The sequence below is a fragment of the Propithecus coquereli genome, unplaced genomic scaffold (genome assembly GCF_000956105.1).
Source record: "Propithecus coquereli isolate 6110/MARCELLA unplaced genomic scaffold, Pcoq_1.0 Scaffold130, whole genome shotgun sequence".
NCBI lineage: Eukaryota > Metazoa > Chordata > Mammalia > Primates > Indriidae > Propithecus > Propithecus coquereli.
Window position 1 is genome coordinate 3,509,938 of NW_012137192.1, and position 12,695 is coordinate 3,522,632.

The 12,695-nt window shown below is 42.2% G+C and overlaps 1 protein-coding gene across 1 annotated transcript in view; it reads left to right on the forward strand.

Moving 5' to 3' along the window:
* The window catches only part of ZNF462 (zinc finger protein 462), an 82,437-nt gene extending 70,193 nt beyond the window's left edge, over positions 1-12,244 (forward strand). Inside the window, exons 10-12 of the mRNA XM_012638531.1 lie at positions 3,714-3,846; positions 9,976-10,099; positions 11,563-12,244. Of these exons, the coding sequence (XP_012493985.1) occupies positions 3,714-3,846; positions 9,976-10,099; positions 11,563-11,770 (465 nt within the window). The 3' untranslated portion in view covers positions 11,771-12,244. The remainder of the gene's footprint in view (positions 1-3,713; positions 3,847-9,975; positions 10,100-11,562) is intronic.
* The last annotated feature ends 451 nt before the right edge of the window (positions 12,245-12,695 follow it).

Below are 12,695 nucleotides of genomic sequence, written 5' to 3' on the forward strand. Positions count from 1 at the left end.
CTTATAGTACATCCACGTGATGAAATACTATATAGTAATTAAAAATTATGTTTATTCAGAAAATGATGTATATACCATACCAGGCAAAAAAAAAAAGAAAAAAAGGCAGGATAAACACTTGGATTTTATAATATGATTACAGCAATGTAAATAATCTAGGGATAGGGAACAGGAAGACCAAAATACAATAATTCATTAGCAGTTATTATGTATAGATAGTTGGATTTTAAATGAGTTTTTTTTCTATTTTCCAAATTTTCTTTGTGAACGTTTATGTGAAAGAAAAATATTTTAGATTAAAAGGAAAATGTCCAGTAGTCAGGAGGTGAGAACAGCATGCACTCTAATTTAGACACTGTGCTGGCCAGTGTAGGTTTAGCTGTGAGTAAGGTGCACAGAAAGTCAGTCCTCACAGTTCGCAGCTGGATGGGGGAGAGGCAGGCCATACACAGTGCATGACTGAGTGGGGTGTGTTCTCAAAGGGGAGCGCAGGGCGCTGGGGAAGCAAAGAGGCAGGATGGAACTGCAGGAGGAGTTCAGGGAAGGGTCAGGCAGGGCTGGAAGGTGGAGGAGTGAACACATGAAGGGGACATGCTTGGGGGAGTTCATCAGACAGACGAGATGTCACATGCAGAGGCACAGAGTCCTCGAGGGCACACCACATTCCAGGGACCTCATTCCAGGGTGGCAGAGCAAGAGGAGGCCTGGAGAAGGTGGGCCAGAATAGGATGGTAGCTGGCCATGTAAACTACGGTATGAAATTCGTATTTTATCCTCGGGGCAAGCAGAGACTGACGTGAAGGGATTTATATTTTTTTAAAGATCGCTTTGACCCCACTGGAGAATTAGATACAAGAAGGGACAAGAGTGGGTGCTGGGAGACCAACGAGGGAGGGGGAGGGGGCTTGCAGTAATCCAGGTAAAAGGTGATAATGGGCTCAGGAATGCAGAAAGGAGCCTTCCTTTTGTGTTAGGATTAATATTTGGATGGCTGCTTTGGGGATTTCAAATATAGTAATCACCCAACATGATAAAGAGTTTTTATTTTAAAATCTAATTACATAGCAAAATTTTTAGTTTTTCACTTTCGAATCTTTTAATTGCCTAGCAAAGATTTTAGAAATCTTCAAGATGAATAAACCCAGGGTTAGCCCGGGATGAACATCATACTGTGAAAATGTCATGTACTATTTTAAAATGGTGCAGAATTTAAAATGTTAACAGTTTTCCAGGAAAGGGATGATGGTGCTGGGAAAATGGACAAATACAGTCCTGAAAAAAAACCCAGAAGGAGGAGAAAAAAATAACATTTGGTTTGGTGACAGATCCCCTTCTGTCATCGCGAGTTCCATGAGAAGCGGGGGCTCCAGTGCAGACCCCAGGGCCTGGCTCGGCGAGCCCTGAGGAAGTCCTTGCTGGGAGGGAGGGCGGATAAAGGGAAGGAAGGAGGGATGGAAAGCAACTGGACTAAAGCAGATGTTTGAGGATTCTTTTTGGCTTCCTTGGTGTCATCGCTTTTGTTCCCTGGTTGCTACACACTCCCCGTGGGCCTTACATGTATTGACAGTTGCCCTGATTGCCGATGGTGGGAGCTGGGGGAGGAAGTGGTCCAGGCAAGGCTGCCTTTTATGTGCTAGTCATTTAAAAATAGTTTTCTTCAAACGCATTTCGAAATTAGGCAAATTGGAACCTTGCCCACCTTTCCTGAAAAATTAGCAAGCCAGAAAACTTCTATTCAAATATTTGTCATAAATGCTATCTGGCTAAAATGTAGACTTTGTGGCCAAACATAACTTTGTAAATATGCATTCACAATGCTTGTTGTAAGCATTTCCAAGAGCCAAATCTGGAAAAGGCCCACATTCCCAGAAAGGGGAAGGTGATCACATTTTGGGGGGACTGTTTTCCTTCAGGCACCATGCTGACCTTTTTAACCGATGAGGACATCGAGGCCGTATGTGTCGAGTGACTCACCCAGAGTCTAGTGGCTAATGGCAAACCCTGAACTTGAACTCAGGTCTGTCTGACTTAAAAGCTCATGCTCCTGGTGCTATCCCTTTTTGCTCTTATGTCATAAAAATAAATAAATAGAAATGCTAAGGCCCTAGTTAGGAAGGTGCTGCAAACGGAAATCCTTAGAGACTGTTACTGGGAATTTAGAGGGAAAGAGAGAAATTGAGATTCTAAACTTGACTTCTTCCTCCTCCTTCTGACCTTAGTCTCACTAATTTTTAAAACTTTTTTTAAATAGCAAAATGAGAAGTTGCCTTCCCTGAGTGTTTAGCATTGGGATTGACGAAGACATCTTGTCCACCTTCACACTGAGTGAAGACAACTGATTTCGTGGATTAATTATTATAGATCAATGTATTGTTTTCTTGCCCCAAGTTTCCTTCCTCCTTTTAGATGCTACCTGTCTTCTACATGACATTGTTGGGACAATAGTTAGCCTTTCCACAGGACTGTCGATCGGCCCTGATACTCTCAATCTCTCTCCCATTTGTCACTGTCGATGATGATGTCCCCATCTGCCAGGCATATGGAATAGGTGGTGCTCAGCAAAGCTTTGTTCCAGTCTGGTCCCAGAGAATATTTTGGAATTGTCTTGTAAACTCTCTCTTTCCTCTCCCGTGCCCTCATTACAATCTATCTCCACTGTGGTAGCTATGGAAATCTGCCTTGGAATCTAATTAATGTTGTCTGTCTTCTCTCTTCAACTAAACTGTGAGCCTCTGCAACCCAGAATCCGGTCTCATTCGTTTTTGTATGCCTCCTCCCCGGGCCCCAGCGAGGGGAGCACAGTGCCTGGCACTGAGGAGTAGCCCATGGCTGTTGGTTGGCTTGAGTTCTCCACCAACTTGTAATTCCTGAAAATTCTATGCATGCAACAGCAGAGGTTCTGAAACCAGATTAATGAAGAAGGTAAATTGATACCTTTGATCTGGGAACCCAAAGGAGAAAATCTTTAAAGACTTTTAATGTAGCTTTTTGTTTCCCTTGAATGACATTTTGAGGAAAGCTTGGATTCCCACATAATTCTAACCATATTTTATATAAATAAAACACTTTTAAAGGGCTTTTAGGGGTTAGTCATCTAGATTTTTCTCAGATAATGCCAGCCTTGATGAATAAGCTGTGGTCAGCTTCAAAAACAATAGTAACACTAACAGTAGTAATATTGTCTTCCGTTTAAACTAGAGTTAAGAATGGAGTAGTTGTCATCTGGCCTAAGCTGGACAGCCCACAACCCCTCCGTTGATAGGATAGTGGCAGAAAGGTCGCGGTTCTCACTGCTGGTGGCCAGGATGGCTGCAGAGCCTGTTCTATTCCAAAAGTATTTGAAACTTGGATAGTTTATGAAAGCTGCACCTTTGAATTCAACTCAAAAAATGCTTACTAGACTACTCTACACCCTAGGTAGGCTTCAGGATGCTTTTTGCTCCCTGTTTACTGTAGGTCATGTTTCTTAACAAGTTTGGTAATGAAGGTCCAGTGTTGGCAGTTCAGTGAGAATAGTGGAAGATGGAAGCAAAGGGTAGATTCATCTCTCAAAGAGTCAGAGTCAAGAAAAATATCTCTTAGGCCCCTGGGTTGTTTGGTCCTGGTTGCAAAACATAGTCGTGGGAAGATGATGTTGGAAAGGTCTCTCCATCAGGGAGAACCCCATTTAGCCTGCGGTTCATTATTCCATCATTTGTTTGGGCCTTTTTCAGGTAAGCCGTAACTTTGAGCTGGTTGGACGGGTGAACTTGGATCAGCTGGAACAGATGAAGGAAAAGATGGAGAGCTCCAGCAGCGATGACGAGGACAAGGACGAAGAAATGAACAGCAAAGCCGAAGACAGAGGTTAGTCTCCTCCCGCCCTTTAGTCCTAGCTGGCGTCCGGCACGTCCATGGTGAGACAGAGGGAGGAAGGAAGTGGTTGTGGGAGTGACAGAAGGAATGATCCTTCTTAGGTAAGAAGCAGAACAGACTGACTTAAGAAACACATTAGGGGCCATGTCTCTGTAAACTATGACCAGCTACAGAAACTAAGGAAAACAGACATTTTCTCCCTGATTATAGATATACGTTTGTTGAAAAATATAGGGCAGTGATTTGTTTTTCATAAGGGAAACTGGTATCTCGGGAATCTTCAGAATAAGGACAGGGGACAGCAAGATGGATGACACTGCAGAGCTATCGCAGGATGAGAGTGAACTTCCAGCTGAATGCTTATGTAAAATTGCTGCTGCGGGGACACACACCGCGGGGCTGTCGGGAGGCCACAAAGAACTTGAGCCCCCTCGAAATGTTCCCCTGTTTGGCCCTTCTCTTAATCCCCTCCGTGCTCTGTTTTTGCTTTGTAAAGAGAGGAGAAAGAGACCACCTCTTTCATTCAACCATGTATTTACAGAATACACTGGGGAAGGTTTCATGGGACTTTTGCACACTTTTTCCAACTTCCTGGGAGTCTAATTATTTCAAAATAGAAAGGTTTTCAAAAACATATTTAGTAGCAGATATACATTTATATCATCTAGAGTTGGTTTTCTGTATTGTTCAATATAGAGAGAATATTGTGGAAATCCCCAGACTGTGCAAATAAGAATATCAGTTGGGATATGTTACTTTAGTTATTGCAAATTTATCTACAATAAACCTGAGAAATAAGCATTGTCGATATCATCCCAGTGATGAGAAGAATAGGATCGGTTGCCGTTATTGGGCGTCATTATGTGCCAGGCTCAGTGTTGGTGGTTTTTATATGACCTTTTTTCTCTAATGTCATGTGATGTGGAGGGCTCCGCAGTTAGCCTGCCTGGATTGAGCTCCCAGCGCCATTACGTATTATCTATATGCCTTTAGGTAAATTATTTTATCTCCTTGTACATTTATCATCTGTAAAATAATAATAACAATAATGATGATGATGATGATGATATTATCACCTCCCTCCTAAGGTTGTTGAAAAGATTTTTTTTTTAACTTTAAAGCTTCAGATTTCAAACTTTTTTTTTAATTTGCTTTTATTTAAAAATTATTTTGTAATTGGCAAATAAAAATTGCACATATTTATGGTATACAACATGTTTTAGAATATGTATGTATACATTGTAGAATGGCTAAATCAAGTTAACTAATATATGTGTTACCTCACATACTTGTCATTTTTCCGTTGTAACACTTAAAATCTACTCAGCATTTTCAAGCATAGAACATGTTGTTATTAACCATAATCATCATGTTGCACGATAGATCCCTTGAGTTTATTCTTCCTGTCTAACTGAAATTTTGCATCCTTTCATCAACATCTCCCCAATTTCTCCACCCCCAGCCCCTGGGAGCCACCATACTACAATCTGCTTCTATGAGTGTCACTTTTTTAGATTCCACATATAAATGAGCTCATGCAATATTTGTCTTTCTGTGCCTGGCTTATTTCACTTAACATAATGTCCTCCAGGTTCATCCGTGTTATCACAAATGACAGGATTTCCTTCTTTTTTCAGGCTGAATAGTATTCTGTTATGTGTATATACCACTTTTTCTTTGTTCATTCATTCACTGATGGACGCTTAGGTTGATTCCCTATCTTGGCTATTCTGAATAATCATGCTATGAATATGGGAGTGCAAATATCTTTTTGACATGCTGATTTCATTTTCTTTGGTTATACCCAGAAGTGGGATTGCTGGATCATACGGTAGTTATATTTTTAATTTTTTGAGGAACTGCCATACTGTTTTCCATAATGGCTATACTAATTTACATTATTACCAACAGTGTGCAAGAATTTTCTTTTCTCTATGTTCTCTCCAACACTTGTTATCTTCCCTCTTTTTGATAACAGCCATTCTAACTGTTGTGAAGTGATATCTCATTGTAATTTTCATTTGCATTTCCCTGATGATTAGTGGTTGAGCATTTTTTTGCATATATCTATTGTCCATTTGTATGTCTTCTTTTGAGAAATACCTATTCAAATCCTTTGCCCATTTTTTAATTGGGTTAATTGTTTGCTTACTATTAAGTTGAGTTCCTTATGTATTTTGGATATTAATTCTTCATCAGATATATGGTTTGCAAATATTTTCTCCCATTCTTTAGGTTGTCTCTTCACTTTGTTGATTATTTTCTTAGCTGTGCAGAAGCTTTTTAGTTTGATATAATTCTATTTGTCTATTTTTCATTCTGTTGCCTGTGCTTTTTGGTTCATATCCTAAGTATTATTGCCCAGACCAATGTCATGGAGCTTTTCTCAATATGTTTTCTTCCAGTATTTTTATAATTTCAGGTCTTATATTTAAGTCTTTAATCCATTTTGAGTTAGTTTTTGTATCTGGTGTAAGATAAGGATCTAATTTCATTCTTCTGCATGTGAATATCCAATTGTCCTCAACGCTTTTATTGAAGAGATTATCCTTTCCCCATTGTGTGTTCTTGGCAACTTTGTTGAAAATCAGTTGACCATAAACGTGTGGATTTATTTCTGGGTTTTCTATTCTGTTCCATTGGTCTATATGTCATACATATGTTTTTATGCCAGTGCCATGCTGTTTTGATTACTATAGCTTTGTAGTAGATTTTGAAGTCAGGTAGTATAATGCCTCCAACTTTGTTCTATTTGCTCTAGATTGCTTTGGCTATTCAGTGTGTGATTCCACAGGTGGTTGTAAAAATTAAATGAGTTAACACACAAGATCTTAGCCTAGTTCCTGGGATGTAATAATCACCTAATAAATGGTAACCTTGCAATGCAGGTGGTATTATTGTCATTTTATAAATGAGAAAATAAAAATCCAGAATGTTTAAGAGTTTGTCCAAAGTGGGAAAAAAAAAACCCACTGGAGGTTGAATTTAGGTCTTCTGGCTCTGAGGCAAGACCTCTTACATTGCATACCACTTTCCCAATGCTGTGGGCAGTGGAATGTTCTGCACTGAAGGGAACCTGGCCCTGAAATCTGTGGGTTCAGTGGCCCTGGGCGCCTTGCTCTAAGGTGCGCTTTTGCAGAATAACTTTGTTTTTCCTTTTTGGTCAGTTTGCAATCCTCAGAAAGCCTGTTAGTGGGCTGTTCCCCTCCAAGGTGTTCCTGTTCCTTTTCCCAACCTGCCTTTACCCCTCCACCATGAGGCCAGGGCGAGAGACCATGGACTTGCAAAGTGGGGTCCAGTTTGCCCTTCGAACCCCCAACCAAGACAGACAGCAGGGACTGACAGTCAAGGTGTGCTAGCTTGTCAACTGCTCCCCTTGCCCCCGCCCTCTCCTGCAGTCAGCCTGAAAACTACATAGACAAATAAAATACTCTTACCATACAGGCTGATTGTCATTGAAAAGTCATTACTTTTATTAGTAGGGGCTCTATTAATCTATTTCTGATAAGGATCAGCTCTGTGATCTGAGAAACATGGCTTGTTTTTGTTCTTTTTCCTTTCTCTTTAAAAAAAAATTTCACAAATATGTTCTTCACAATGAATTCTTAACATCTGTGCCCTGTTACCAGAGTTCTCTGGGACAGGCTGCTTTTGACAGAAAGGCTCCTTTTTCTTCCTGATGCTCTGTGGCCTTGCTGTTTCTCTTAGGCAATAAATTATTCCTCATTGGATATTATTATGACTTTTTGGTCTCTAAAGCTGAGCGCATGTGATTTTAAAGGTTATAATCATTACAAAGGCAAAAACCCCTTTAGTTCTCCCCTCCCCTGTGACTCCTTAAAAAAAAAAAATAGAGTTTAAGAAAAGGCAGTTGAGATGTGTATGAGACACCAGGGAAGTTTTCCCTGCCTGCCCGCCGTGGCCACCCCCTTCTCAAGTGGCACTGTGGCATCAGACCAGGTTGGTTTGGCTGGAAAGAACTTCGTGGTCTCCGCTTCTCACTGGAAAGTGTAGCAGCATCCACATTCATGAGCCTTAACCATATGGAAAAAAAAAGTCCTCAGGGCAGAGAAGCACGTATTCCTCTCGAGGGTGGGGGATTTACATGAGTGACTTCCAGTAATGTTAATGGGAATTACAAAGCCTAAACCTTCCCTTCCCCTCACCGATCCTTGAAAGAATGGCCTTCTTTGTCCCATCCCCTTTGAATAGACCTAGAATCAATTTTCCACCATCTAGGTATAGTCTTGCCAAGAAGAAGAAACACACACAATAGCCCCAGGGTGTTTTTGCCAGACATCCTGGCTTCCCGGAGCCGAGGGCGGGAGGTGGCTTTAGCGCGGGGCTCAGGCTGCTGGAGAGCTATTTGAAGTGTGGCAGGTGATGAGTGGCCTCCTCCTTTGAGGATGGAACTTAGCATGTGTCATTGGAAAGAATAGATGACTGGTTTCATGTTTCCTAAGGGTAAAGGAACAAGTGTACCAGGAACATTCCCTTTGTTGGCAACTTAGACCTTTATCAGACACCCTTGTTCAGGGGGGTTCACGGCCTTGTAGCTACCCCATTTCCAACCTCCGTTCCAAGTGTGAGAGCTGGAGAGAGGGCTGAATGTGACATGCTGCAGGTCCTGCCTAGGAAGATCGAAGAGAATTTGAAAGAGAAGAAACCAGGCATGAAGAAATCAAAATAAGCAGAATCCTCCCCACCCCCTCTCATTATGCAGTTGGGGAGGAGTCAGGAAGGCATTCTGTTGATTTCTTGCCCAAGATAATCCCTGCTAAGGAATTAATGCGCAGAGCAGATGGTGCTGTCTCATTTCCAATGAAAAGAATCAAGGAAGATAGTCTGTGCAATTATTTTTAATGGCTTGTGTGGTGATCTTCTTAATTTGTGAGAAAATGTTTCATCTTTTGTTAAAACTGGCCCCGTTCACATAGCTTTTTGTGCTGAAGATGAAGGCATCACAGAGCCCCCGATCCTGGTAATGTAGTCCTGAGGATCTTATTAGATGGGGCATTTCGACCAGGACGCAGCTTCCTATAACGTCTTATGTGCAGGGGCCAGAGTGATCAGACACGTGCAGGTGACCGACATTTCCCTCTGCACTGCTCTTCCTTTGTGACATGGCTGCAGGATGGGCTAGATCCTGCTGTTTATGACTCACGTGAAGACTTGGCCCTCTGTGGTATAATGAAAGACATATGGGCTTGAGACTCAGGACGGCACAGAAGCCATATAAGCTCTTGCCTTTGAGTTTGCCAGGAGATGTGGCCTGAAAACAATGAAGCAGCCAATCTGCATTTATCAGACCCCTACCATGTGCACAACACCGTGGAGGAAACAAAACAGCTAAGTCAATATTTGATGTTTCCTACAGACCCTTCCAGAAACGTCTGTCTATCCCCACATTCATGAATGCCACCGACTGAGCAGTAGCTGCCAGGCAGCTGGCCAGGGTTCCCCAATAGCTGGGGAGGTGCTTCTGCACAGTGGCCCCCGGCTGCCCGCATTCATGGTCGTGCCAGGTTCCTCACTTGTAGGTCTCATTCAGTGCTCGTAACCACCCTGTGAGGACGACTGTGACATCCATACGGATGACCACAAGTCGTGAGCCTTCAGCCTTCCTTGGAACAAGTAGAAACCCTGAGGTGTATAACACATAACCTGGTCTGGTGCTTTCCGTGGCCTGTGCTCTTTTTAGTGAACAAAAATAAACCTGTGTCAAACAGAAAATGAATAGATGCTAAACTGTGAGTCACTGATTGCGTCACAGAAGGGAGAGAGATTCAATAGGGAAAAAAAAATGCTCAGATACCTTTGGAGTGGGCAGAAGGAGCTCTTCAAGCAAGAAAGGCCCAGATAATTTATGAGGAGAGTGTGGGGGAGGTGAAGAGAGATGGGGAGGCCGGGGCCCCAGCACCAGGAACAGTTCTTGAGAGCTAGTCAAGAAACGCCCTCAGGGGAAAACCTGAGACACAGTAAGGAATCTGGAAATTGCTTTCCACCACCGCATTGGCTTTACAAGTGAAGGTAGGAGAGACAGTTTCCTAATGAATGTTGACTGATCCATTCTGCCGATTCCCACAGCACACAGGTAACATGTCTGCTTTCTCTTCGCAGAGCTGATGAGATTTTCTGACCATGGGGCTGTTATTAACGCCGAGAAGCGTTTTCCATGTGAATTTTGTGGACGGGCATTTTCACAGGGCTCCGAGTGGGAGAGACACGTGCTGAGACACGGCATGTAAGTTGGGCCGTCCCCAGAAGGCCTTCGCCCAGAGGGAGCAGGCGGGAGTGAGATCGGGGTTCTTTTTTTGTTCCCCCTGACAGCACGCAGACCCCTCTGGGCCTCATTTCTGGGCCATGGGAGGAGAGGTAATTGTGAGGAACCAAGTTTCTCCTTTTCTGTTGTTTTTTTAAAATGGTCACCCAGCCACAAGTCAGATGAGGAAAAGTCATCTTTATGAATGACAAATCCCACCCGAGCCCACTTGCGGAAGTATAGTGTTTTCCCCAGCCAACATCCCTTTAGTTTTCATTAGCGTGACATTCTATGATAGAACCTGAATCGGGGCTAAAAGATCTGACCTCTGTTCCTGCTCTGTGACTGACCGTTCCCTGAGTGGCCTTGAACCCTCCCATGCCCTGCCTCGGGGACAGAGCCAGCTTCTGCCTGCCTCCCAGGTAGGTGAGAGCACACCTGTAAAGTGCTTATAAGATCCTTAAACATAAAATTGTCCCCTCAACAAGTCACCCTTAGTCCACCAGACACGGAGAGAACCTAGGATTTGGTTCTTTCAGGAGAAAATGCCCCCAAAACCTCGTGTGTAGACCTCAGAGAATGTAACTAAGCTTCACAAGACATGGGTTCCATCTTCAGGTTTTTGCTTTTGTTTGTTTCCATGATTTGTTTCTGGACCTTTCCAATAAATCTTGAGTACCTGAGTTGCTCTTTTAGTCTTTTTTTTTTTTTTTTTGAGACAGAGTCTCACTCTGTTGCCTGGGCTAGAGTGCCATGGCATCAGCCTAGCTCACAGCAACCTCAAACTCCTGGGCTCAAGCGATCCTCCTGCCTCAGCCTCCCGAGTAGCTGAGACTACAGGCATGCGCCACCATGCCCGGCTAATTTTTTCTGTATATTTTTAGTTGTCCAATTAATTTCTTTCTAATTTTAGTAGAGACGGGGTCTCGCTCTTGCTCAGGCTGGTTTCGAACTCCTGAGCTCAAACAATCCGCCCACCTCGGCCTCTCAGAGAGCTAGGATTACAGGCGTGAGCCACCGCGCCCCGCCGCTCTTTTAGTCTTAATAAATATAGCCAATCACCAAGCTTCTGAGTTCAGCTGGTGAGTCTGAGCGTGACAATTCTTGCTATTACCACTTAGGACCACCCAGTAAAGGAAGTGTCATAAAACTATTATGTTAATCTAGAAACAAAACATGATGTAATCAAAACATGGTAAACAATAATTTGTAGGTTCAAATCTTTAAAAAGGTACAGAAATACATAACCTAAGCATAACATACAGGAAGGATAAATCACTCACAATTTCTTTGTACATCCATGGCATTTGTTTAAAGGAAACCCCAAGGCGTTTTTAGGATCAGGGAAATAAAAGGATACTTCAAGGGGGTTTGTTTGTTTGTTTAATTAGAAAAAAATGTTTACTGTACTCAACTGTGTCTTCCATAAATGTTTTCCCCCCCAGGGCATTGAATGACACCAAGCAGGTGAGCAGAGAAGAAATCCACCCGAAAGAGATTGTGGAGGACGTTGTTAAGATGCCCTCCATAGAGGAAAAGGAAGTTGATGAGGCCATTGGGATGGACTTTTCCTTAAAGAATGAAGCAGTAGCCATCTGTGTAGTAGCTACCGACAAATCTCTCCTAGAGAATGCAGAGGCCAAAAAAGAATAAGCGTTTGGTGAAAATCTTAATCAAACCTTACTTGAACCGTGATGAAAAAGTGGGAGGGGCCGGCTTGGGCTGAGAAGGGAGGGACAGAAAGGAGAAGACAGAACAAAGCTGCTTTTTAGGACTGAACAATCTATTTTCAAAGCACTGGTACCTGTGTGAGTGAGTATGTAAATTAAAATTATTTAAACGGTTGGAATATGTGGCTCCTTTTCCATCACTACATCTTTTCTTCCGGATCTTCATCATGGAAGTTTCATTTGTTGCGGAATATGGAAGCACCTCCCAAGGGCACGGTGGTGGTCTTGGACAGTATGTGGAAACAGAAGCTCCGTGACAGTAGAAGACTTCTCGTAGGGGAACAACTTTCTGACGCACAACTTTCAGTGCGTTTTTCTAGTTTTAATACCTTAAGCTTTTTCAAGACCTAACTGCAGCCGCTTTGGGAAAAAAAAAAAAAAACACAAAAAACAAAAACAGAAAACAAACTGCTTTGCATAAAACAGTCACCTGTTTCCTAGTACCTCAAACTTAACCAAGGGAATTCTCTGCATTTGTCAGTACTACCTGTCGTCGTTGTGGTTAAATGTAGAGAGAACTGCTGGGCAAGATGGTGAATGGAGAAAAAAAAAAAGAGTTTTAAAGAAAGGAACACAAATTGTGCTTAAAATCCCCACGTGGGTTTTATTTCTTAAAATACTGTGATTTTTTTAATTATTTTAGTAAAAAACAAAACAAAAAAAAGAAACAGACTTTAATTATTAGATAACTGTTTGTGAATTGTCATCCTTTATTCCAGGTAAGCTGTTTATTAGTGTTCAACTATAATTTAGAATTTGGTAGATCCATGTGAGCTAATTTTAAGGTGATCGTGGAGTTTTGTTCGCCACACGTTTATTTTCTATCAATTTGAGTGTTACAAACACAG